Below are 24479 nucleotides of genomic sequence, written 5' to 3'. Positions count from 1 at the left end.
TACATAACCCCACAACCAATTCAACCACAATCACTCATTTACACTCAACACTCTATCTATCAACTTTTTTCTTAAAACCTACACCATCCCTTATGTGATACACTCTTACGGGACGGTGGGAGTATGATATTTACTCTAAAGAAAAGGAGGAACTTATCTAGATAAAAATATTGCATGAGTTTTATTGAACAACTAAGAAAGTTGGGAAAGTAGCAACCTATCTACATAAAAATACTGCATGAGTTACGCAGTTTTGTGTGAGTGTGTTGGCCTAATGGTAGTGTGGTTAATGCCCAATGTTAGAGATGTTGGGTTCGAGCCCATCGTGATGCGATTTTTAAATTTCTTTATTTACTTGTTAATTTATCCAAAAAAAAAAATTGCACGAGTTACATGAAAAAACAATGAAAGTTAGGATCCCTTTTGGTCTCTCCGTCCACAAAGATTGTGTGTTTATTACTATTTTCGTCTGTCTACAGAAATTGTGTGTTTTTCTTTTTCTGGAAATCTGGCCCTTCTACACTTTAAACCTCACTCACACTCAATATTTACAAAATATCCAGCATTTACTTTTACAATTTAATGGGCCCAATGCTACCATTTTATCACTATTATCACATTTTCCAACTATTTTATTAAAATTCGTGCCCTCCACTCCATCACATACTCTTTGTGAACGGAAGGAGTAAAAAAATTAAAGATCACTTCATGATTGACTCAAATCTATAATATTTAACCCTAAATATTAACTACTTTATCGTTAAACCACTGCACGGATACAAAAATGAAAATTAAGAAGCTCTACAGGAACTTTGACTCACTTGTTTGGTTATTACTTGATGCACACACTATACATATACATATAATATGGATTATATAGACAATATTGATGAAATAGATATGTGTTATATATATATATATGTGATGGAGGGAGTATAAAATAATAAATTAATTTTAACCATTTATACAATTTGAACTCTAAACACAAACTCATTTAGCTAAAATGAATATTTACCATAGATCTTCACGATTTAAGAAATAAAAATTATTATTATTATTATTATTATTATTATTATTATTATTATTATTATTATTATTATTATTATTATTATTATTATTATTATTATTATTATTCTATCATATCTTACAAATGATTGTTACATGGTAAATGAGATTTAAGAATTTATTAAAACTTGTTTACGAAAATTCATAAAAGTTTAATCTCTTTGTCCTCCAATTTAATATCTCATTGAGAATAACACGAGTTTTAATAAAATGGTTGAGTGTGTGAAATATTTTTATTGAAAATAGAAAGAGACATCAAATTGAGGGACGAATGAAGTATTACTTAACACGTAGGGACAATAAAATTTCGTTATAATAAAAGATACTCCCTTCGTCCCAGCTTTTAGTATCCAACTTTCCTTTTTTGGCTGTCCCACATTTTGGTATCCATTTCTATTTTTAGTAAAAGTAGGTGGGACCCTTACTCCACTATAATTATTTTAACTCTCGCATAAAAGGTGGGACCCTTATTCCACTTACAACACACCAATCACTTTATTAAAATCCGTGTCGTTCTCAACTGAATACCAAAAGCCGGGACGGAGGGAGTATTATACAATAATGTTGTAACAAAGGATCCAACTTTCTTAAACTTAAGTTGGGTCCTCTTTTAGACTCTTTGTAAAAATTGTGTTCGTATATGTATGACGATTCATCACTATACACGAAATGTACAAATTTAGTACAAGATGAAACACTCTATATAGCCTTTTAAATATGATAAATTATTTTAAATAATACAATATTTATTGGAATGTATAACTTTAAAGCGGGATTTTTATAACGTTGCAGTCATACCATCATTTAAAATTTTGGGTAAATATCATTTTTTTAGTTTATCGTTTGAGAGTTTTTTCAAAAATGTTCCACCCTAAATTTAATTATAGGAAAATACTCATCATTTTATTAATTCGTGCCCCGCAAAAAAAATTGACATGTTTAGACGGACATCCAAGTACATCAATATATATTGATCATATTAGGTGAACTAAAAACTGATTAGAAACAAAAAAAAAAGTCATCTCTCTCTCGGAACTCACGTGCACACACACCACAAAGACACAATACACACACAAGCTCATATCCCAAGACACAACACACACACACAAACTCATATCCCTCTCTCTTTTCCCACAACTATGTCGTCGCCTCATTCTCCCTTGGCGACAACAGCTATCACCACGACTACCTCCACCATTGACATCTCTCTCTCACTCTCTCTCTCTCTCTCTCTTGCACGCGTATGCTTTTATCTTCTTCCTCTACCTCGCTCCTGAACACGTACGTACACAACAATGCACAACACATACGCCATCCCACTCTTCTTCCTAAATTCATCGCCGTCACATCCTTCAAATTATCGGTTGAACCGCAACGACATGGTTGATGCCGCCACCTTGAGCCCCCTCGCCTCCCGCTCCCTAACCCACCCCTTTCGTCTCTTTCTAAAAATTGGCATTGAAATAAAATTATCATTTCTATCTTCTTTTACAAAATTTTCGGTGACAACAAGACAATATCAGTCACCGCCTCTAGCTTACCATCTCTGTCGACACCGCTTCAAACAACGTCACCCATGATTCTTCCCCCACCCCTCTCCCCGCACCTCTATCTCATCGCACTCAGCCTTGTGTTTTTTTTTTTTTGGGCAAAGGTGCAGATTCCCCCCTGTAGTCCACCCCCCTAGAGCTTTTAGCCCCCCAAACTCGGTCAAAGAGCGTTGACCTCCCCAAAGTCCCGGAAAAATGGTGCAATTAAGTCCAAACCATTGACGGGCGTTTAACGCCGTCTTCAAATTTTTTTTTTTTTTATTTTCGTTGGGCCCCACGGCCCCAAACAACGGTATTATATTTAGGATTTAGGGTTCAAATAGTAGGAACCCTAATTTACGAACGATCTTGCAGGAAATTGAGAGAAATCGACAAGATTTTCTGCAATTGGGTTAGGGTTTGTTGAGTATACTAGGATTCGAGCTATTATCATGAGTTCCAGCTCAGGATTCGGGTCATCCTCGTCGCGTGGTAGACAGCAGATGATGAACGACGTTGAGGTTAGGCATTGTCGTTGTAAATTTGAAGGCAAGAGGTTGGAAGCTAAGAGAATGACTTCATGGACCGATGAGAACCCTGGGAGAAGGTTCTACGGGTGTCGAAATTGGAAGGTACATCAATTGCTTATCATTCATTTTGTTTTTGTGAAAAACATGGAACTAATACTCAATTTTTGAATTTGTAGACCCAAAATTGTGGTTTCTTTGATTGGTATGACGAACCAATGTGTGAAAGAAGTCGGGAAGTTATAAATGCATTGAAGAAGGAAAACACCAAGCTTGTAAAGCTGCATGAAACTTCGAAGCCCCCCATGGATTTGGAAGCTGAAATTGATCATCTTTGGTCAGTGATTGCAAGTTGGAAAGAAGAGTCAAGGGGTGTTAGAAGGAGAAGCCGTTTTCTTTGCATTTTTCTGATTATTTCATGGTGTGTGATAATCAAGCTTCTTATATAGCATGAACTTTGTGAAATGCTATGGAAATTACTGTAAATCTCCACTCTATTTTGATGCTATGGAATGATGCTTAATGTATCTTGCTGTTGTTAATTGAATGATATAATCTCCCCTGTTATATTATGAATTTTCAATGTATCTTGCTGTTTTTGTATCATAAGCATGTGATACTAAGGGAATATAATCTCCCCTGTTACACAGAAAACTAAATGCACAAACATAAGCTGCAAATTCATTACCAACAAACATAAACACCAAATTTGCACAAACATAAATGCACAAACATAAACACCAAATTGACTGCAAATTCATTCCCAACAAATTCAAGCCATAGTCATAAGCTGTGAGTTTGAAACAAAAACATAATATGGAAGCTCATTGTCTAGCTGAATTCCAAAAACAAACAAAAGAAAACAAAGTTTTAGCTCTGTCAATACACAAATTCTAAATGGTAGCTCAACTAGTGGTTGTTGAGCCAATAGTTGAGATAACATTCTTTCCTCTTGGACTCCTTCTGAGGACTTGTTGTTGCTCCACAGCCACTGTCTGCACTCTTGGAGCTTTGAATGGTTTTCTTGGTTGTTTCTTTCCCTGCACTGTGTCTCCAGTGGAGCTGCCTTCACCTCTCTTTCTCTTTTGCTTCTTTATCTCTGTTTCGTTTGGTATTGGGAACCTTGTCATTGGATCTGCTTCATTTTGTGAGCCTTCATTGATCACAATTGATTGTGATCCTCCAAGCTGTGATCAGAATGCATTCACTCTCAGCAATGGTTCTTGAAATCATGAAAACCAGTTGTAAACTTACAATAACTTACATTTAGAATCTGCTTTCCTGTATCCATCTTGACATATAGACCAATTCCCCTAACTTGACCTTTCAAATGGGCACAATTCCATCATTCCCATCCTTCCCAACTGCTGTCAACAGAACACCAAATGTCTTGCCTTTCAAATGGCAACCATCAAGAGAAATGATTGGCCTGCAACCCCCTATCCAGTTCAACCTACAAGGTTCTAAGAGGACAAATATTCTCTTAAAAACTCTCCTTTGGTTCTGCAGATGCTCAGTGGATAGTTGGAGTTCCATCTTACTCCCAGGCATACATTCTTTCACAATATTACAATAGGCAACCAGCCTATTGAACTCCTCTCTATAGCTACCCTCAAGCTTGCATATAATCTCTTTTTTTGCCCTTTTACACTTGTGTAAACTGACATGAAGCTTCAAATGGTCCTTTACATGACCTTGCATGTCCTTAGAGGTGAACCTAGGATTTCTGTAGAGTACCTCTTTAAAGTACTTAGCCAAGTATGTTTGACTAGCACTGGGGACTTCCCTCTGTTTGCAGCAGGTGTGATCTGCCACAAGAGTCTTGATGACTAGTCCTTCAATGTCCCCATCTTTAGAGACATGCATGAGAAATGGACATGATTGGTCATTTATGCAAACCACTCTAATCCTAGTCTTTTCATTCTTTATGAACTTTAACTTGTACCCAAATTTAACAGCATATGCATTGATTGATTCCCTAGCCTCCTTTGCCCCTGCAAAGGTCATTCCTAATTCAAAACTACCCTCCTCTCCCCCTTCAACACTCCCAACCAACTGCTCTAAGCTTTTAACCTCATCATCACTCTCCCAACACTCACTATATACAGATGAATTCTCATCATCACCATGCCCTCTCCCTTCACCCTCTTCTATCCCAGCCCTCTCTCCCTCTTCAACCTCAGGTAACTCATCACCCTGCTCACCCTCTTCTATCCCAGCCCTCTCTCCCTCTTCAACCTCAGGTAACTCATCACCCTGCTCACCCTCTTCTATCCCAGTCCTCTCTCCCTCTTCAACCTCAGGTAACTCATCACCCTGCTCACCATCTTCTACATCACCATGCTCACCCTTTTTATCCCAGCCCTCTCTCCCTGAGTATTATCTAGATCATCACTCATCTCACCTTCCTTTACCCAAGTTACCTCCACTTCCTCTAATCCTATCAAGTCATTTAATTGTACCCCAGCATCAGTATTCTCAACCCCCTTATCAAGAACTTCATCTTCTTCTAAAAACATCTCAAGTGGTACAAAAGTAGGCATCACATCAATTTCATGATCTGCAAATAAATTTATCTCTTCATAGCCAAGTAATTCTAGGTAATCAAGAACCTTATGACACTGTTTAGGATTTCTTAGGGGAACTAGACCCTTATCAATGCGATAATCTACGTCTGCCGCATACACTAGTTTAGGTTTAGAACCATAACAGTCCTCAAATTCAGATACGATCCTATCTAAAGTCATTTTTTCTACTGAGGATTTAATCTCCTTATGGTTATAACCGTCATACATCCATTCACCATTCTCATCGTTTTTTTTCCATATACCCCACCAATTCAAAATAAATATAACTTCAGGATTCGACATGCTGCACAACAACAGGAAAAAGCAACAACATAACTTATGTTACGCTTTCATACACCAAATGAAAAATAATCCCTCACCAACCAGAATCTCAATCCCACAGTACATGCATGTTCTGAAAAAAAAATGGAGAGATATAGATTAGCCATTACTTACCTTTTTTCCAGAGTTTAGTTCGATTTAATTTGGAACCAGTGATAGGAATCGACAGAACCGCAACCAACGAACCCTTCTTCTTCGTCGATTTGCCCTCTGCAACTCTAAGTTTTGCAATGGAATGGAAGAAACTCTTCGTCTCCTCTATTTTCATACAAAGCCCGCGTATTTTGGTTGTTGGCGGTGGGGCCCAGCGAAAAAAAAAAAAAAAAAAATTTGAAGACGGCGTTAAACGCCCGTCAATGGTTTGGACTTAATTGCACCATTTTTCCGGGACTTTGGGGAGGTCAACGCTCTTTGACCGAGTTTGGGGGGCTAAAAGCTCTAGGGGGGTGGACTACAGGGGGGAATCTGCACCTTTGCCCTTTTTTTTTTAATTCTTTGCTTCTTTGATTTCTGAATCCGAGTGCTTGGCATTCTTCACTTCTCTAATTTCTGAATTTGTGTGCTCGATGCTCTTCTACTTTTTGGTTTTTAAATTTAATTTTTTTCCTCGTAATGGTTTAAAAAAGAACGATGTCACAAGCTTATTATGTGGATTTATTTCCAACATCTCTTCCAAGTCATCTAAAATAGTCCACATGTATTGCCAATATGGATGTCTGTCGGAACACTTCACTTTTCAGGCGTTGGATTTTTTGTGGGCCACAAACTAGAAAAAAAAATGAAATGATAAGTACTGTCTTGTAATTAGCCTTAGGGTGAGACGTTTTTTTAAAAACACTCAAACGATGGGCCGTAAAGTGATACTTACCTTAAATTTTTTATAATTATAATAGACGTAAAATTTGAGATAGTCATTATATATAGTGCAAATTAAAAGAGTTAATGGTACAAAATGCAGTTTTGAGATATGGAAATCAATAATTATCCACCAACTTAATTTCAATAAATTTTAGCCAATTTTATGTTAATGAGATGAAAATGTCCTTACTTTTACATCCCAACTTTTTCTCTCTCATGAGCTCAATTTTTACACCAAATGACAATAATTATGATAGTAATTTCATACAGTGATTATACTTTTAATTATTTCATAAAATTATACTTCATCCGTCCCGCCGAAGTTGATGCATATTCCTTTTCGGGCCGTCCCAACGAGTTGACGCATTTCCTTTGTTGGCAAAAATTAAACAATTTAAAGCTCTAATTAACAAAACTAATCACACCCCTTATTTTTCTTTAATCAACCCATCTCTCTCTCTCTCTTTATATATATATATATATATATATATATATATATATATATATATTTTCTTCGAACAAAATCATCACCCATCTCCATCTCTCTATCGCCGTGTGTTGGACGGCGTGATTAAAGCGCCGTGGCTGAGGATTTGGGGGGCGATTTCGGGAGGTGTGGGATTGGCGGCTTGGTAGCAGGCCGACGGTGACGACGACGAGATGGGGGGGCTTGGTCTTGGAAAAGGGAGACGACGAAGGCGGTGACGCAGGGGGATTATTTTCTGCTGAAAGCAGCTCACCTTTGCCTGAATTTGCTAAAGTTCCCTCACCACTGGAATTTGGAGGGCCATTGATTTTGGAGCATTTTTTTGAAGGTTTCTAGAATTGGGGGGTCTTTGAAAAAGGGAGGCGACGACGACGGCGGTTGTGGGAGGAGGAAGACCATGGCGGTTGTGGGGAGAGAAAGGTCGACGGTGTAGAAGGGGGGATTTTTTTGTTTTGGCGGAAGATTTTTCAGGGTAGCAGGCCAGCGGCGGTTGTGGGGGAAGATTGATGTAAACCCTGTATTTTCTTGAGCCTAGTAATCCTAATTCAGTCTTATAAAAGGTTTATTCTTACTAGTAGAGTATGTATGCATCCGGGTGTATGATGGGATAAGATTTAAGGAGAGTTTAATTGGGAGCGATTTTATTTTCTCGGGTCTAAGAAACCCTAATCGTTAGAAACCCAACTTCACGCTATTTTCGATTGTCTATGTGATTATTTTACTTAGTAGAATATCCACGCATTATTATTGATGCATTATTATTATGATATTATTAATATCATAAATGAGAGAAAAAAATTCCTACATTCACTTCCTCATAGTTTTATTTAATTTTCATGAGATGCATGCATATAGTATATCATGGGTTATTTTAATGGGGTAGTATATGATTTAATCCCCTCATTTTAGAATAAGACAAAACTCCCCCCCCCCCCCCCCCCCCCCCCTCTCTTCTTCTCTCTCTTGCCTCACTCACCCACCAATCATGTGAAGATCCTTAAAGATTGAGGGAATATTGAGGCATGTGAGCTCACCACAAAAACCAAGAAATCCTCCCCTTTCTCCCTCAAACTTTCGGCCCACTCCCCCATTCTCTCCCTCACACTTTCTTCTTCTTATTCCTCCATTTTTGACAAAGGACAATTCTTCCAAGACTTTCCCTTTTCACACCCACAAACTAAAGAAGTGCCTCAAGCCTTTCCAAGCTTCAAGCTCAAGCATGAAGTAGGAAAAGCTTCAAGAAATCCTAAGCATCATCTACTTTCCTCGGTTTCCTTGGAGTAAGCTTCTAATCTTCCTTTTGTGGGTATATAAGCATCATATGAGTCATGCATGTGTGTTTTGAAGCATGAAAAATCCTTCCCCTCATGTTCATGGAATTTTCGAAAAACATGGTCCTTGAGGGAACCACAAATTTGTAAGTTATTGTTCAACCCATGAGTTATATATCTCTATATGATTAGATGTTTATAAGTTGAATATGAGCTATTGAACACCTATCTATGTTGCACAGGTGCGAGGGGCGGGGGCGGGAGCGATACGATTCAGGTACGGGAATACGGATTTTCAAAAATTATAGGGTGCGATTTGTGAAGGATACGTCTGTTATATATATATATATATATATATATATATGAGATAAGTAATACATGTCATGCTTTAAACATATGATAATTAATTTACTTAAAATATATACATAATAATAATATTATTATTATGCAAATTATTCTTTAAATAAATTAATTAAACTAATGATGTCTTATTTAAGTAAAAGAAGCTGGGTATCATTTAATTAAAAGAAACTGGACAGTCAAGAGAAATATTCGGGGCAGCCCAAGACTTATTTAAAAATAAGCCCAACTACTTTAATAAATTATAGAGGCCCAGCTGAATTAATTAACCCAAATTACCCAACCCTAAATTTCTTCTCCTTCTCTATCACACGCACACACGCACAGATCTCAGATCTGTTTCTCTCTCTCTCTGTTCACGCACCCACGCCTGCAATCCACACAAAATCGCCCGTCGCGGCTCCTCCTGCGATGAAGAGCCGACGATCGGCCCTCTCCCTCGCCCTCATCTTCCTCTCCGTCGCCTCCGTTCTATCTCTCTTTCTCTCAAGCTGCTACACGACGACACACTCTCACACAAACTGAAAGCGCCGCGTGCCTCTCCCCCTCAAAATGTTCGGCGAGATTACCGCCGCCATCGCCACCTCCCTCGCCACAGCCGGATTCGTGAGGTTGGCACACCCAATTCGCGAATTCAATTTTTTTTTTTTTTGGTGGCGAATCTTGTGCGAATCCCACGCGAATCGCGCCCGCACCCGCACCCTGTGCGTATCCGATACTGCAATATACTACATTTACGCGAATCCGTGCATCACAGACACCAATATATTGGCTACATGTTATAATATTTGATGCATGATGAAATTTTAGTACGAGGAAGTGTGTGGTTTGGAGTGACATAATAGATCTATGATGAGATATGTGAAGTAGACTTTGAAAGTGAAAGTTTTGGTTTTTAACCATTTGAGAGTTTTAAAATAAGCTATTGATCTACTGATCGACGGAAATTTTGTTATCCAAAAATCTTAAAACTTTTATAGTGGGTAGATAGGAGTGTCGTGAACGTGAATGTGAAATTTCAAGTCATTTGAACTTCATTTATTACCTTTTTAAAATACAAAACTCCTACTGCCAGTTTCTGCCAAAATTTTCGGAAGGCAGACCCTTGAGTCACCTTTTTCTGTACCTTTCTGCCATTCTATGATTCTAAATTTTTATGGTGAGAAGATACATATGTCGGGTATCTACATACCAAAATTCAGGCTATTTTGGAAATTTTTACCATTTTTCAAAAATCAAAACTTCCAGTTGCTCGAATCTGCCAAATCTGGTAGACGGTGGAAAGATGGCCATATCGTTTTATCCACTTGGATTTTTTCAGCCAACTTTTTTTTAAATGAAACTAGACTCAGAGAGATTTTTATTGATATAAATTTCGAACTCAGATGAGCTTTGAGTGAAAACAAGTTATTCTCCAAAAGTTAAGTCAGTGTAGAGGCAATGAGTGTTGTTATTCCAGATTTTGTACTTGTGCATTCATATGAGTTTATTAATGTGTGAATGACTTATGTGGACTATTGAGTGCTATTTACCGATATGAATAAGAGTCTTATAGTTGGGTAAGATGTCTCCTTCGTAAGAGGTTCACTTGGGTAAATAGTAAGAAAGTTACAAGGTTAAAGCTTGTGATAAGGTTATAGTGTGGAGATTGAGTTGGAATGGTTTCTAACTAGAATTCATTTTATCGCATGGCAACCTCAACGACGCTAATCACTAAAGGTACGAGTGACAGCCGACGTTAGAACGACGCCGAGCTTTACTTCATCAACCCCGAACACAAGTGAGTTTATTTTCATATATATCAAATGATTTAAATGTTACATTTGATCAAGTTATTTCGTTACAAAATCTTTGAACTGAGAATTATTTCAACTATTGTCTTGCTATAAATGTTTCAATTTTAGTATGATGTCTATCTGCCTATTAAAAATCGTATTCGGATCCTGAGTAGTAGATAGTTATCCTGCTAGGGCTAGTGTACACCAGTGACCGTGAGTCATCTAGCGTGTTGGCCAGTCAAGTGTCCGTAAGAGGTGACCACCTCTCTGGCACTCAGTTACAAATATGATAGATTAGAAAAGAACTTAGCCTGATCAGGTGAACTTTAAGAATCACAAATGACTTTAGTAAGCTTGGGCTCCTTTTAACGAAAACTCTCTTGCTGTACTGTTTATGATGGCATGACAATTTAAAATTTTAAAAAGCATGTTTCCTTTTATACTTAGGCATACGTGCCCACTGAGTACTTTTGTACTCAGCCTCTGCATATATTTCTAAATGTGCAGGTTGAGCAGCCGTCGGTGGTGATGAAGTGACGAGCGGAATTTCTTTTGTCTTAGTCTTATGTATTAATGAACTCTTTGGGCTACATGTCTTCATACATGTAATCAGAACCCTTATTCCGCTGCGTACTTAGAAATCTTATGTTGTTTTGGCTAAGTCGGAGCTATCCGAACTTACTAGCTTATTCGAGTCATTTTGACTAAACATCTGTTGTTTTATAAGTCTTCCCTTTGTTAGAACTATTAAGTATGATCCTTCGCTATTGTTACCCCTTTTCTATCCCCACTTCTAATGTCCCTCTCTTAGTCGTGATTTCCCGGCTTAATTATCCTTAATTAAGTCTGGTCGTGACAGAGTGGTATCAGAGCAGTTCATTTGCTTTAAACTCCAGAGTTAATCAATTTTCCTAGTATGTAAGAGTCAGTCGACAAAAGCTCGGCACTTCATCACATCGCCATGCTCAACAAGGAGGAAAAACAACTAAAGGTTTCAAGAGTCGAAAGCTTATATTTCGCGTGAATGTGCAAGTGTTTATTATCATACTTATGCCTTTTTATTGAGAAGATCACTCAATGAACTTAGATGCGTTAAGAATGCATGATCACTATTGTGAGGAAAATAATAAAAGCAAGTTAGCGAAAACACAATTACTTTTCACTACAGATGAAGGTGACGCGTAAGTTACAAGAATGGAAATCAAACGTCACTCAGGGAGACACGAGAAACCGACAATCAAGATACAACGAGGTGTAAAGAAATGTGTCACGTGCTAGATAGTGACACGGGCATAGTTCATCATTCAGATTGCTCACGTGTAGCGGAACACCGAATCAGCTATTGCCTTAATCAATGAATATCTTAAGCATCACTCATAGCGATGAGTGTGTCACATATATGGTTAGCTAGTCGTGACATAATAGAGTTGCCTCCTTCCGAACCTCAATTAGTACTACTTACAACTTGATAGAGACTTCACGATTTATACTCGAGTCTAGCGTTAGGACCTTACGATGTTGATGTGCAGTAGTTAGAATTGTGATCACCCGAACCGCGAACGAAGGTGTTGGTATAGTGTTTTGATTAGTATTAGTATGGAAGCGCGAGACAGTAGAGCGTCCCATGACTAAGTACTTTTTGTGATGGCTTCGCTAGATAGCCAGTACATCAGGTGTAGTACTTAGATAGATCCTTGAATCTAGACTCTCATATTGATGTAAAGTCCTCATGGAGACAATTTCATTATGATATATATAGTGATCTTATTGGTCTTTCGCGATAAGTCATTCCGTTATGTTTTATTTATATGTTTGCTTAAGTTGAGCATAAACGGAACTCGAGGAGTTAAGAAGCGACTATAGAAAAAATAATATGCTTTAATTATGTTTATATTGCGCTGACAACTTATGTATTGACTCATTAGAATGCCACCGAGATGAGGACGTCTGCGAGGAAATGGAAGGATTCCTCGGAGTGAAGAGAGAAGTCCGACAACTGGGCTAGAACCGAAAATTATCCCACCACCTGTGTAGCTGATAAACATGCATTTTTACCTCTTGGTGTGTCTTTTTTTATGCTTAGTTGTGAGGATTTTGTGTGTTTGATGGTCTATTTGAGCTTATATTCGTTTATGGTCAAGAACTTGTTACTTGCTTGTGTTTGAACGAATTTTCAGAAATAATGAAGCAGAAGTTGGAAGAATTGGCTGAAATACAAGTTGTAGTTCGTCTCGATAGGAGTTCGTGAGCGCAAACGGATCATAAATCGGAGTTCGGACGAAGGAGAACGAGCCAAAACAAAATCGCTGCGCAAAGCTGTCAGGAGTTCTGTTTCGTCATGCGGTCTCGTCATGCGGCCGCTCGACGTGGCCGCGCGAGTCGCCGTATTTCCGCCCAAAATTCGTTTTTTTTAGCAATTTTGGGTATTTTTGAGAGCTACAAGACCTAGGGCATATAAATACTCCCCAAGAACTTATTCTCTGCAACTTTTTATCAGCTTATATCATATTTTACTTTTCCTGAGAGCTGAGAGAGACGGAGAACGGAGCGAGATCAAGAACTGAAGATTCTCAATTCTACTACGGTTTTTCTTGTGGATGTTTATTTGTTTTATTGAGAATTGTATTCTAGTTCATATGTCTATGTGTGGCTAGAATCTCTTTTTCCCAGGGTTTAGGGAGTAAACATGATTTGAATTTCTGACTATTTGATTCAATTAATTGAGATTGTTATTCCTTTTTATGTTCTTGTTATTATTGTTTGCTTTATTGATTGGCCACCAATTTAGCATAATCATAGGTTTTAATTTGAGATCGGGAGATGATAATTATTACCTGAACTAAGAACATAGAACACATATATTTAATTCTAAAGGGAATTGATATTTGTGAGGGCGTTAATCCTATGAGCTTTTAGGAGTTACATGTTAGAAGTGCGATCCAGGGATGGTAGCCTTGCATGTAATCAACGGTTTGTATGCCATGGGAGTGGGTATGGACTAGCTTAGAGATTGCCTTAGGAATCGTCTTATTAATTGAATTGAACATGTTAGTTAGGAGAATCTGTTGAAACCTTTGCCTTGGGAAATCTTGTCTTATCTGTTTCTCTGTTTCACAGCTTGATTTATTTTCTTTCCAGTGTTTATTTATTTATTTAGTTTAAGAACAAAATTCTCAATTTCGTTTATCCAGATAGAGTAGAATAATTTAGGATAGGAATTGATAATAATTAGTCTCTGTGGAATACGACCTTGCTTGCTACTGTACACAATTGCACCCGTACACTTGCGGCGTGTTAAAATAAAATAGCGAACAGTAGCCAGAATGATGAATTGAAGAATTATTCCTACAATAGAACCCACCTACCTTTAATGAGATAGGAGATCCGACAGAGGCTGAAACCTGGGTATGTGCTATTGAGCGCATTTTCAACTTTTTGCGCTGCACTGATCAAGAGCGTCTGACTTGCGTGTCCTTTCAGCTGGGGGTCAGCTAATTTCTGCTGGGAAGCAAGGATGGAAATGATGACAGTTGAGCAGTTAAAAATCTGACTTGGGAACAATTCAAAGCGGGCTTATATGACAAGTATATACCCAAGAGCTATCCCAACAAGAAGGAGGCCGAATTTTACAATCTGAAACAAGAGAAGATGTCGGTAACTCAATATGACAGGATGTTCTGCGATATGTCTAGGTATGCGCTAGGGTAGGTTGACACGGATGAGAAAATGGCTGAAAAGTTATGTGCCGACCCGAGGCACGAGATCAGGATGGCTTTGGCAAGCCATGGAGGACTGACCTATACTGAGTCGCTCAGCCGAGCATTGGACATTAAGGAAGCAATGCTGGGAGCAAGACCAACAACTATACCTACGCCAACACCTCCACATAATCAGAATCATGATCAGAATTTTAAGGGAAAGAGAAGATGGGACAACAGTAACCCGAGCCAAGCCGAGAAGAGGCCATGGCAGGGGCTGACTTTCCAGTCGCCGAGCTACGGGGGCCAGAGCGCACCGAAACAGATGGGAAATAGCCAGCAAAGGACTCCACCTTGCCCCAAGTGTAACAAAAGGCATGTGGAAATCTATAAGGCTGGCAGTGATAGCTGTTATATCTACAACCAGAAATGGCACTATGCAAATTGGTGCCCGAATAAGCAACATAGGACGGGTCCAAAACTGAACCCATCTATTCAGGCTCCGCATCTTCGAGCGATCCAAGCTTTACCCCAACCACACCCAGGGCAGCAGCCATAGTATCAGCAGCCACAACAGCATCAGCAGTCACAGTATCAGCCACAACCTCAAGAACCGTTTCAGCAACAACAGCGACAATAGCAACAACTTGGAAGGCCTTATGCTATGAGGCAGAAACAGACCGAGGACAACCAAGGAAACCTGACAGGTATGGGCATGCTACTCAATACTCCTGTTGTACTCCTATTTGATACGGGCGCTTCACATACTTTTATTTCAAGCGCATGTGTTGACACCTTAAGACTTAAAACGGAAAGAGCTGATCAGGAGTTGATTATTGATTTATGCTTAATTGTTCATATTTGGGGGGTTTATTTGATAATAATTTGATGATAATTTGAACTCTTAGTTATTGATGTTGGTGATTTTGATGAAGAGTGTTTTACTTGTTACAGAAAAGTTTAAATGGAGAATATTTTTATATTTAGGAAAATGGGAGCAATAAAGATGAAGAATGGCACGTGCACGAAAGCAGCGGCCGACGCTTTAAGCCAACAGTCGAGCTTCTTAAAGCTCCTGCGGCCGAGGCCTCTTCCCCAGTGATCGAGGCCCCCATAGCCCCATCGACCGAGCTAAATCTCAACGCGCGAGGGCTCTTCTTAGCCCCATCACCCGAGCCGAATCCAGCGCTCGAGGCCTCCTATCCACTTCGTGACCGATGCCAAGAAGCCATCACCCGAGGCCTCCTTTCTACCCCGCGACCGAGGTCAAGAAGCCAGCGATCGAGGCTTTTTTTCCATCCCTTGCCCGAGCTCCAAGAAGCCAGCGGCTGAGGCACCTCCTTTGCCTCCTGCGGTCGAACTCTTCTTCCCAGCGGCCGAGGCTTCTTTTGCCTCCCGCGAGCGACTCCATCTCAACGGTCGAGGGGTGCTCCAAGCCCCATCGCCCGAGTTAATTGCCCAGCGGTCCAAGCCCCATCGCCCGAGTGTTGTTATCCAGCGGTCGAGGTCTGCTCCGCGCTCGAGCACAAGGCCCAGCGCCCGCTGGGCCTTCCTTTCTTGAATTATCGCGCTCAGGTTTTTATTTTAGAGGTCACTATTTAAAGAGTTGGATTCTTTTTTACCTACCTATCACTTCCGCCCATGTTCTGGCACCAAAAACATTACTTTTCTAGGGTTTGAGTTCTTTGAGTTTTTCAAGTATTTTGTTCTAGTTAGAATTTAATTCAGCATTGGATTTCTATTCCTTGGAGTTGTAAGCAGTGACTTGTGATTCCATCTTTTCAAACATTTATTGCTATTTAGTTATTTCCTTTTATTTGATTTTGATTGAAGTTTGTCGCACTTTTCAATATACTGATTTATTTATGTCATTCTAAATCAGTAGATTTAATGCTCGGTATTTTCAATTCGTTAGTTCAATTTTTAGTATTTTATTTCAGTAGTTGTTAGTTAATTCTCTTTTAATTATTGCCTAGGGTTCATATTTATTTTCTGCATCGGTACTTGTGTTCTGTTTATTTCTATTTTGTCATTGCTAGAATTAGATTTATTTTAAGTTATTTAATTAGATGCATTAGGATAATAGTGCAAACAAACAAATCAATTAGAGTGTTTAGGTTTTACTATTTTCTATGTGTGATATAATTGAAAGCCCTGTTAAATCTTCCTTGAGAGACGACTTGGGTTATCTTACTGCACTAAGATGACCTCGCACGATTGCGAGTCAATTCAATAGGTGTTTTGAGTTGAGTCAAGTATATCATCACCAATAGGAGGGATGACGACAGTAAAACATGTGTGCTTGAACGTAGAACTGAACATAGGATCACTCAAGATGGTAGTGAACAACTCATATGTTATATCGATGGGAGACGTGGACATAATCCTAGGAATGGACTGGCTAGCTGAGAACTACGCCACCATCATTTGCAACGAAAGACGAATCTCATTTTGACCTCCTGGAAGGGAACCGACACATTTCCATGGAATCAGCATGGGGAGAAGAAAGATGATCATCTTCGCCCTGCAAGCAACGAAATTAATGAAGAAATGATATCCAGCTTACCTCGTGTGATTGCATGGAGAGCCAGGATCCGAAAAGAGCATAGAAGATGTGGCAATTGTGCGAGACTTTCCAGATGTGTTTCTGGAGATTTTGCCAGGGCCATCACCAGATAGGCAAATCGATTTTACCATTGATTTGGAGCCCGGGGCGGCTTCCATTTCAAAAGCACCGTACCGGATGGCTCCGAAGAAATTTGAGAAACTCAACATACAACTCCAAGAACTTTTGGATATGGGGTTTATTAGACCGAGCGTATCACTTTGGGATGCGCTCGTACTTTTTGTGAAAAAGAAGGATGGCACATTGCGAATGTGCATAGACTATAGAGAATTGAACAAAGTAACACTCAAAAATAAATATCCTCTACCAAGGATAGATGACCTCTTTGACCAGCTCAAGGGGGCGAGTGTGTTCTCAAAGATAGATTTCTGGTCCAGATATCATCAGTTGAAGATTCAACCAGTAGACGTACCTAAGACGACCTTGCGAACTAGATATGGCCACTACGAGTTTGTAGTTGTGCCATTCGGATTAACCAACGCACCGGCCCGTGTTCATGGACCTCATGAATCGAGTGTTCCACCCGTACTTAGACAAATTTGTCTTAGTATTCATAGACAATGTCTTGGTATACTCGAAGAACAAGAAAGACTATGAGGAACATCTGAGGATTGTCCTAGATACATTGAGAAGAGAGCGCCTTTATGTCAAGTTCAGCAAGTGTGAATTTTGGCTCAAGAAAATCACGTTCTTGGGGCATATTGTGTCGTCAGAAGGGATCAAAGTGGACCCTGAAAAAGTGTAAGCGGTGCGCGAATGGAGATCGCCTACTAACCCTAATGAAATAAGAAGTTTCTTAGGATTGGCAGGTTACTATCGGAGGTTCATAGAAATGACGCAACTACTCAGGAAAGGGATAAAGTTTTATTGGATAAAGTAGTGCGAGAAGAGCTTCCATGAACTCAAGGAAAAGTTGACTACCGCACCAGTGTTAACCGTTCCAATAGCCGACAAGGAGTATGTGATCTACACAGACGCGTCCAAAAATGAACTTGGTTGCGTACTGATGCAAGAAGGAAGGGTGATAGCATAGGCATCGCGACAGGTTAGACCACATAAACTGAACTACCCGAACCATGATCTAGAGTTAGCTGCAGTGGTGCACGCACTGAAGATTTGGAGACGTCACCTATATGGAGTTAGGTGTGAGATATTCACGGACAACAAAAGCCTGAAATACTTTTTCGAGCAGAAGGACCTTAACATGAGATAAAGAAGATGGCTCAAACTAGTGAAAGATTAAGATTGCGGTATTAACTATCGCCCAGGCAAGGCCAACGTAGTGGCTGATGCATTGAGTCGTAAGACTCAATCTCAATTGGGATCTCTCATCACTCGAGAGAATGAACTCATAAAAGAATTCGACAAGATGAGCATAGAAGTGGTCAAACCGCCAGGAATGATAAGCGTTGTTGCAACAATACCTAGGTTGAGGTAGATGATTGTAGAAGTACAAAGAAAGGATGAGAAAATGGAGAAGCTTCGAGAAACGATAAGAAAAGGAGACCTCAAGAATTACTAAGAAGCATCGGATAATGCTATCTTCTTTCAGGGAAGGATATGCATCTCCCACGACGAAGAACTTAAGGATAAAATCATGAGCGAAGCTCATGATACTCCTTATACTACCAGGATCTAAAGAAGCACTAAGATGTATCAGGATCTAAAGAAGCATTTCTGGTGGGATGGCATGAAGAGAGACATAACGTCATTTGTAGAGAAATGCCTAGCATGCCAAGAGGTTAAGGCCTTACACCAAAGGCCATATGGAAAGCTACAACCACTGGAAATCCCGAAATGGAAGTGGGAGCACATTGCAATGGATTTTGTGACTGGTTCGCCCAAGACAAAGAGAGGAAACACTGCCATTTGGGTAATAGTGGACCGACTCATGAAATTTTCCAATTTTATACCAATACCAATCACATATGGATCAGACAAGCTAGCTCAATTGTATGTCTGGGAGATTGTTCGCTTGCACGGCGTGCCCGTGTTGATTACTTCAGATCGAGACTCGAAGTTCACATCTAGGTTTTGGATGAGTTTGCAGAAGGAGTTGGACACGATGCTAAATTTCAGCACCGCCTTCCACCTACGGACAGATGGGTTATCCGAAAGGATAATTCGGATCCTCGAAGACATGTTAAGAATAGTGGTGTTAGACAGAGGCGGAAGTTGGAAATCGATGTTGCCGTTGATCGAGTTTGCCTACAATAATAGTTATCAGGCGACAATTGATATGACAGCTTACGAGGCGTTGTATGGGAGGAAGTGCAGATCACCACTTTACTGGGATAAAGTGGGCGAGAGAAAAAATTTAGGACTGGACACGGTCAGTGAGATGATTGAGATAGTCCGCCAGATCAGAGGACGAATAAAGGAGGCACAAGATGGGCAGAAATCTTACGCTAATGCACGTCGAATCGAGTTACATTTCGAAATAGGAAACAAGGTCTTCCTAAAGGTATCTCCCTCCAAAGGGATAACTAGGTTTGGTGTAACTTAGACCTCGATTTGTAGGGCCTTATGAGATTCTAGAGAGGATCGGTCTAGTGGCCTATAAGTTGGCGTTACCGCCAAGTTTTAGGAACGACCATGATGTTTTTCACGTATCACAACTCAGGAAGTACGTTTATGATCCAAAGCACGTGATCCACCAAGAAGAGATGATCTTTAGTCCAAACTCGAGTTATGAAGAAAGACCCGAAGCCATTTTGGATCAGAAAGTACAACATCTAAGAAATAAGGCAATCACATCAGTAAAAGTCTTATGGCGACATCAGGATCAAGAAGAAGTGACTTGAGAATTAGATGAAGGAGAAATACCCAGAGTTGTTTCCCGAAGGTGATATTTCAAATTTCAGGACTAAATTTTCTTTAAGGGGGTGCGGATGTAACACCCTATATTTTCTTGAGCCTAGTAATCCTGATTCAGTCTTATAAAGGGGTTATTCTTACTAGTAGAGTATTTATGCATCAGGGCGTATGATGAGATAAGATTTAAGGAGAGTTTAATTGGGAGCGATTTTATTTTCTCGGGTCTTACAAACCCTAATCGTTAGAAACCCAACTTCGCACTATTTTCGAATGTCAATGTGATTATTTTACTTAGTAGAATATCCACGCATGATTATTGATGCATTATTATTATGATATTATTAATATCATAAATGAGAAAGAAATTTTTTTTCCTACCTTCACTTCCTCATAGTTTTATTTGATTTTTATGAGATGCATGCATATAGTATAATTATGGGTTATTTTAATGGGGTAGTATATGATTTAATCCCCTCATTTTAGAATTAATAAGACAAAACTTCCTCTCTCTCTCCCCCACATGACTCCTCCCCCCCCCCTTCCACCCTCCCTCTCTCTCTTCTTCTCTCTCTTGCCTCACTCACCCACCAATCATGTGAAGATCCTCAAAGATTGAGGGAATATTGAGGCATCTGAGCTCACCACAAAAACCAAGAAATCCTCCCCTTTCTCCCTCAAACTTTCGGCCCCCTCCCCCATTCTCTCCCTCACACTTTTTTCTTCTTGTTCCTCCATTTTTGACAAAGGACAATGCTTCCAAGACTTTCCCTTTTCACACCCACCAACTAAAGAAGTGCCTCAAGCCTTTCCAAACTTCAAGTTCAAGCATCAAGTAGGAAAAGCTTCAAGAAATCCTAAGCATCATCTATTCCATTTTCCTTGGTTTTCTTGGAGTAAGCTGCTAATATTCCTTTTGTGGGTATATACGTATGATATGAGTTATGCATGTGTGTTTTGAAGCATGAAAAATCATTCCCCTCATGTTCATGGAATTTTCGAAAAACATGGTCCTTGAGGAAACAAAAAATTTGCAAGTATTCTTCAACCCATGAGTTATATATCTCTATATGATTAGATGCTTATAAGTTGAATATGAGCTCTTGAACACCTATATGTTGGCTACATGTTATAATATGTGATGAATAATGAAATTTTAGTATGAGGAAGTGTGTGGTTTGGAGTGAATAATAATAGATCTATATGAGATATGCGAAGTAGACTTTGAAAGTGAAAGTTTTGGTTTTTAACCATTTGAGAGTTTTAAAATAAGCTACTGACCTACTGATTCGACGGATCTTTTGTTACCCAAAAATCTTGAAAATTTTATGGTAGGTCGATAGAAGTGTCCTGAACATGCATGTAAAATTTCAAGTCATTTGGACTTCATTTACTACCTTTTTAAAATACCAAACTCCTACTGCCAATTTCTGCCAAAATTTTCGGAAGGTAGACCATTTAGTCTTCTTTTTCTGTATCTTTCTGCCACTCTATATTTCTAAACGTTTTATGGTGGGAAGACACATGTGTCAGATATTTACACACCAAAATTCAGGTTATTTTGGCAATTTTTGCTATTTTTCAAAAATCAAAACTTCCAGTTGCTCGAATCTGCCGAATCTGGTAGACGGTGGGAAAATGGCCATATCATTTTATCCACTTGGAGTTTTTTAGCCTACTTTTTTTTAAATGAAAATAGTCTCAGAGAGGTTTTCATTGATATAAATTTTGAACTCAGATGAGCTCTGAGTGAAAACAGTTTATTCTCCAAAGTTAAGTCAGTGCAGAGGCAATGAGTGCGGTTATTCTGGATTTTGTACTTGTGCATTCCTGAGTTTTATTAATGTGTGAATGACTTATGTGGACTATTGAGTGCTATTTACCGATAGGAATGAGAGTCTTATAGTTGGGTAAGATGTCCCATTTGTAAGAGGTTCACTTGGGTAAATAGTAAGAGAGTTATAAGATAAGGTTGAAGCTTGTAATAAGGTTATAGTGTGGAGATTGAGTTGGATTGGTTTCTAACGAGAATTTATTTTGTCGCATGGCAACCTCAACGACGCCAATCATTAAAGGTACGAGTGACAGCCGACGTTAGAACGACGCCGAGCTCTACTTCATTGACACCGAAGACAAGTAGATTTATTTTCATATACATCAAATGATTTAAATGTTACATTTGATCAAGTTATTTCGTTACAAAATCTTTGAACTGAGAATTATTTCAACTATTTTCTTGCCATAAATGTTTCAATTTTAGTATGATATCTATCTGCCTATTAAAATCGAATTCGAGTCCTGAGCATTAGATAGCTATCCTACCAGGGCTAGTGTACATCAGTGACCGTGAGTCATCTAGCGTGTTGGCCAATCAAGTGTCCATGAGAGGTGGCCTCCTCTCCGGCACTCAGTTACGGATATGATAGATTAGAAGAGAACTTAGTCTGATCAGGTGAACTTTAAGAATCACAAATGACTTTAGTAAGCTTGGGCTTCTTTTAACGAAAACTCCCTTGTTGTACTATTTTTGATGGCATGACAATTTAAAATATTACGAAGCATGTTTCCTTTTATACTTAGGCATACGTGTCCACTGAGTACTTTTATACTCAGCCTCTGCATATATTTCTAAATGTGCAGGTTAAGCAGCGGTAGGTGGTGATGAAGTGACAAGCGGGATTTCTTTTGTCTTAGTCTTATGTATTAATGAACTCTTGGGGGTACATGTCTTCATACATGTAATCAGAACCCCTTATTCCGCTGTGTACTCATAAATCTTATGTTATTTTGGCTAAGTCGGAGCTATTCGAACTTACTAGCTTATTCGAGTCATTTTGATTAAACATCTGTTATTTTATAAGTCTTACCTCCGTTACAACTATTAAGTACGATCCTTCGCTATTGTTACCCCTTTTCTATCCCCGCTTCTAATCTCCCTCCTTTAGTCGCGATTTTCCGGCTTAATTATCCTTAATTAAGTTCGGTCGTGACAACTGTGGCGGCCACGGGCCTCAAAACCCTAGATCGACGTCGCCCCCTTGTTCTGGTCCTCCGTCTTCACTCCCTCCGACGAAGACTGGCTGTTTGTTTCAGTTTCATTTATATGACCAGAAAAAAAAAAGTGATTATTTAGGATATAAAAATATACTCCTTTAAATAAAAAATTTAAAAATAATCAGATGATAATTTTTAAATTCTTGAGTTAAAAATAATTCATAATTATTAATTATATAGGTTAATCACAAGTCCACCAAACATACTTAAACTTCTAAGCACTAACTCCTTAAATTCTGTGTCGAAAAGAAACGCCTCATCTTCGGTGGGACAAAGGGAGTACACTGTTATTATAAATTAGTGAAATTAAAATAAATAAAAATAGAATTTATGTATTACCCCAATTATCATTTATAATTTTCATGCATAAATTGTGATTATAGTGACATTTTTTAAAGAGATACTAAAAAAATAAAAAAAATAAAATAACGTGAACGTTATTCGTAATCATGTAGCCATACTTATTCTTTTTGTTATTGTAGTGGGCAAAATTCGTCAACTTGGCTCAAGCCCAATTAACATCTCAAGCTGACCCAATGAGTCAAGCTACCCGGTCCATCAAGTCCGACAAGCTTCAAACCAACTTGGGTCGATAACGATGATAGTCTAATTACTTAAGAAAACTTGTTAGCCCAGCCCGATAAGTCAAATTAGAAAGGCCTAACTGGATTGATCCAGGTTGAATACTTCACTTCAAGACCAACCTGTCTGAACCGTCAGGCTGAATAATTCGCACTCAGCCTGGCCCATCAAGTCAATCCGCCAAGCTAGCTCGCCAGTCTGGCACGACCCTAAAAGGCCCAGTCAGTCAAATATATTGGTCTATTTAGCCCAAAAAGTTATAGATCAACTTGAATCGATAACCAGGCTGGAGGTATCACATCCGGCCCAAGGGTTACCGCCCACCTTGTTGACGAAGTCACATGACTTAGCCATCAACCCTAAGAAACATCTTTCGCCAAGCTGACATAGTCAAATGGTGAATGTTTACAATCCCGTCCAAATCGCAACGACCTGGGAGATAAGGGCCTTGACGAGGCCAGACTGTAGAAACCCTAGCGGCTGGATGTCCACTATATAAACAGCCTGACTAGATCATCAAAGAAAAACACGAAAAAATCTTACTTGCTATCGACTCCTTGAATTCTCTCTACTCCGCCGCCTAGCCAACTTGGCCTATCTCGGCCTCCCATATTCCATTATCACAACACACTGTCACCGTTTCCACCCTCCGACGCCGCTTACAGCCTGGAATAACCGCACACTCCAGCCTGCCTTTCTCTCTTATTTCAATTTGCTTATCATTCTATTTTGCTATTCCGTTACTGACTTGAGCGTCGGAGGCTCTACGGTCGACACCCCCACCCGGTGCTCAACCTAGGGCTCTTACGTGTTCTTATGTTGACAGGTTGCTAGTGCCCAATCTATCCGGACGTGCAGACGTCAACTTCAATTGTAGATTTTAGCCTCTACAACTGTGGGGCCCTAACAATCAAGCGAATC

General features: G+C 39.3%; 3 protein-coding genes and 2 long non-coding RNA genes across 6 annotated transcripts; 3 read left to right on the top strand and 2 right to left on the bottom strand.

The window, feature by feature from the left end:
* Nucleotides 1-2789: 2789 nt before the first annotated feature.
* On the top strand, nt 2790-3612 carry LOC131015633 (uncharacterized). Its single transcript, XM_057944076.1, has 2 exons — nt 2790-3226; nt 3301-3612. Exons 1-2 carry the CDS (start codon nt 3047-3049, stop codon nt 3568-3570), a joined length of 450 nt encoding a protein of 149 aa, XP_057800059.1. The 5' UTR covers nt 2790-3046; the 3' UTR covers nt 3571-3612.
* Nucleotides 3613-3855: 243 nt separating this feature from the next.
* LOC131015635 (uncharacterized) lies at nt 3856-4443 on the bottom strand. Its single transcript, XM_057944078.1, has 2 exons — nt 4386-4443; nt 3856-4308 (listed from the first exon to the last, which is right to left on the bottom strand). Exons 1-2 carry the CDS (start codon nt 4410-4412, stop codon nt 4027-4029), a joined length of 309 nt encoding a protein of 102 aa, XP_057800061.1. The 5' UTR covers nt 4413-4443; the 3' UTR covers nt 3856-4026.
* A 4-nt stretch (nt 4444-4447) lies between these two features.
* LOC131018537 (uncharacterized) lies at nt 4448-5868 on the bottom strand. The gene is made up of 2 exons (XM_057947253.1): nt 5545-5868; nt 4448-5437 (listed from the first exon to the last, which is right to left on the bottom strand). The coding sequence occupies exons 1-2, from the start codon at nt 5866-5868 to the stop codon at nt 4448-4450; spliced, it is 1314 nt and encodes a 437-aa protein (XP_057803236.1).
* Nucleotides 5869-8425: 2557 nt separating this feature from the next.
* On the top strand, nt 8426-11558 carry LOC131015652 (uncharacterized). 2 transcript variants are annotated; one of them, XR_009098633.1, is made up of 4 exons: nt 8426-8792; nt 8889-8923; nt 10726-10786; nt 11292-11558. It is a non-coding gene; the product is annotated as an uncharacterized LOC131015652 (long non-coding RNA). The 2 variants fall into 2 exon arrangements; XR_009098632.1 differs by lacking the exon at nt 8889-8923 and having other exon boundaries at nt 8426-8655.
* Nucleotides 11559-20482: 8924 nt separating this feature from the next.
* Nucleotides 20483-22745, top strand: LOC131015642 (uncharacterized). The gene is made up of 2 exons (XR_009098622.1): nt 20483-20818; nt 22563-22745. It is a non-coding gene; the product is annotated as an uncharacterized LOC131015642 (long non-coding RNA).
* The last annotated feature ends 1734 nt before the right edge of the window (nt 22746-24479 follow it).

The sequence above is a fragment of the Salvia miltiorrhiza genome, chromosome 3 (genome assembly GCF_028751815.1).
Source record: "Salvia miltiorrhiza cultivar Shanhuang (shh) chromosome 3, IMPLAD_Smil_shh, whole genome shotgun sequence".
In the NCBI taxonomy this organism is placed as follows: domain Eukaryota; kingdom Viridiplantae; phylum Streptophyta; class Magnoliopsida; order Lamiales; family Lamiaceae; genus Salvia; species Salvia miltiorrhiza.
The sequence above is the reverse complement of the archived record's forward strand: the minus strand, read 5'-3'. Positions and strand labels throughout refer to the sequence as shown.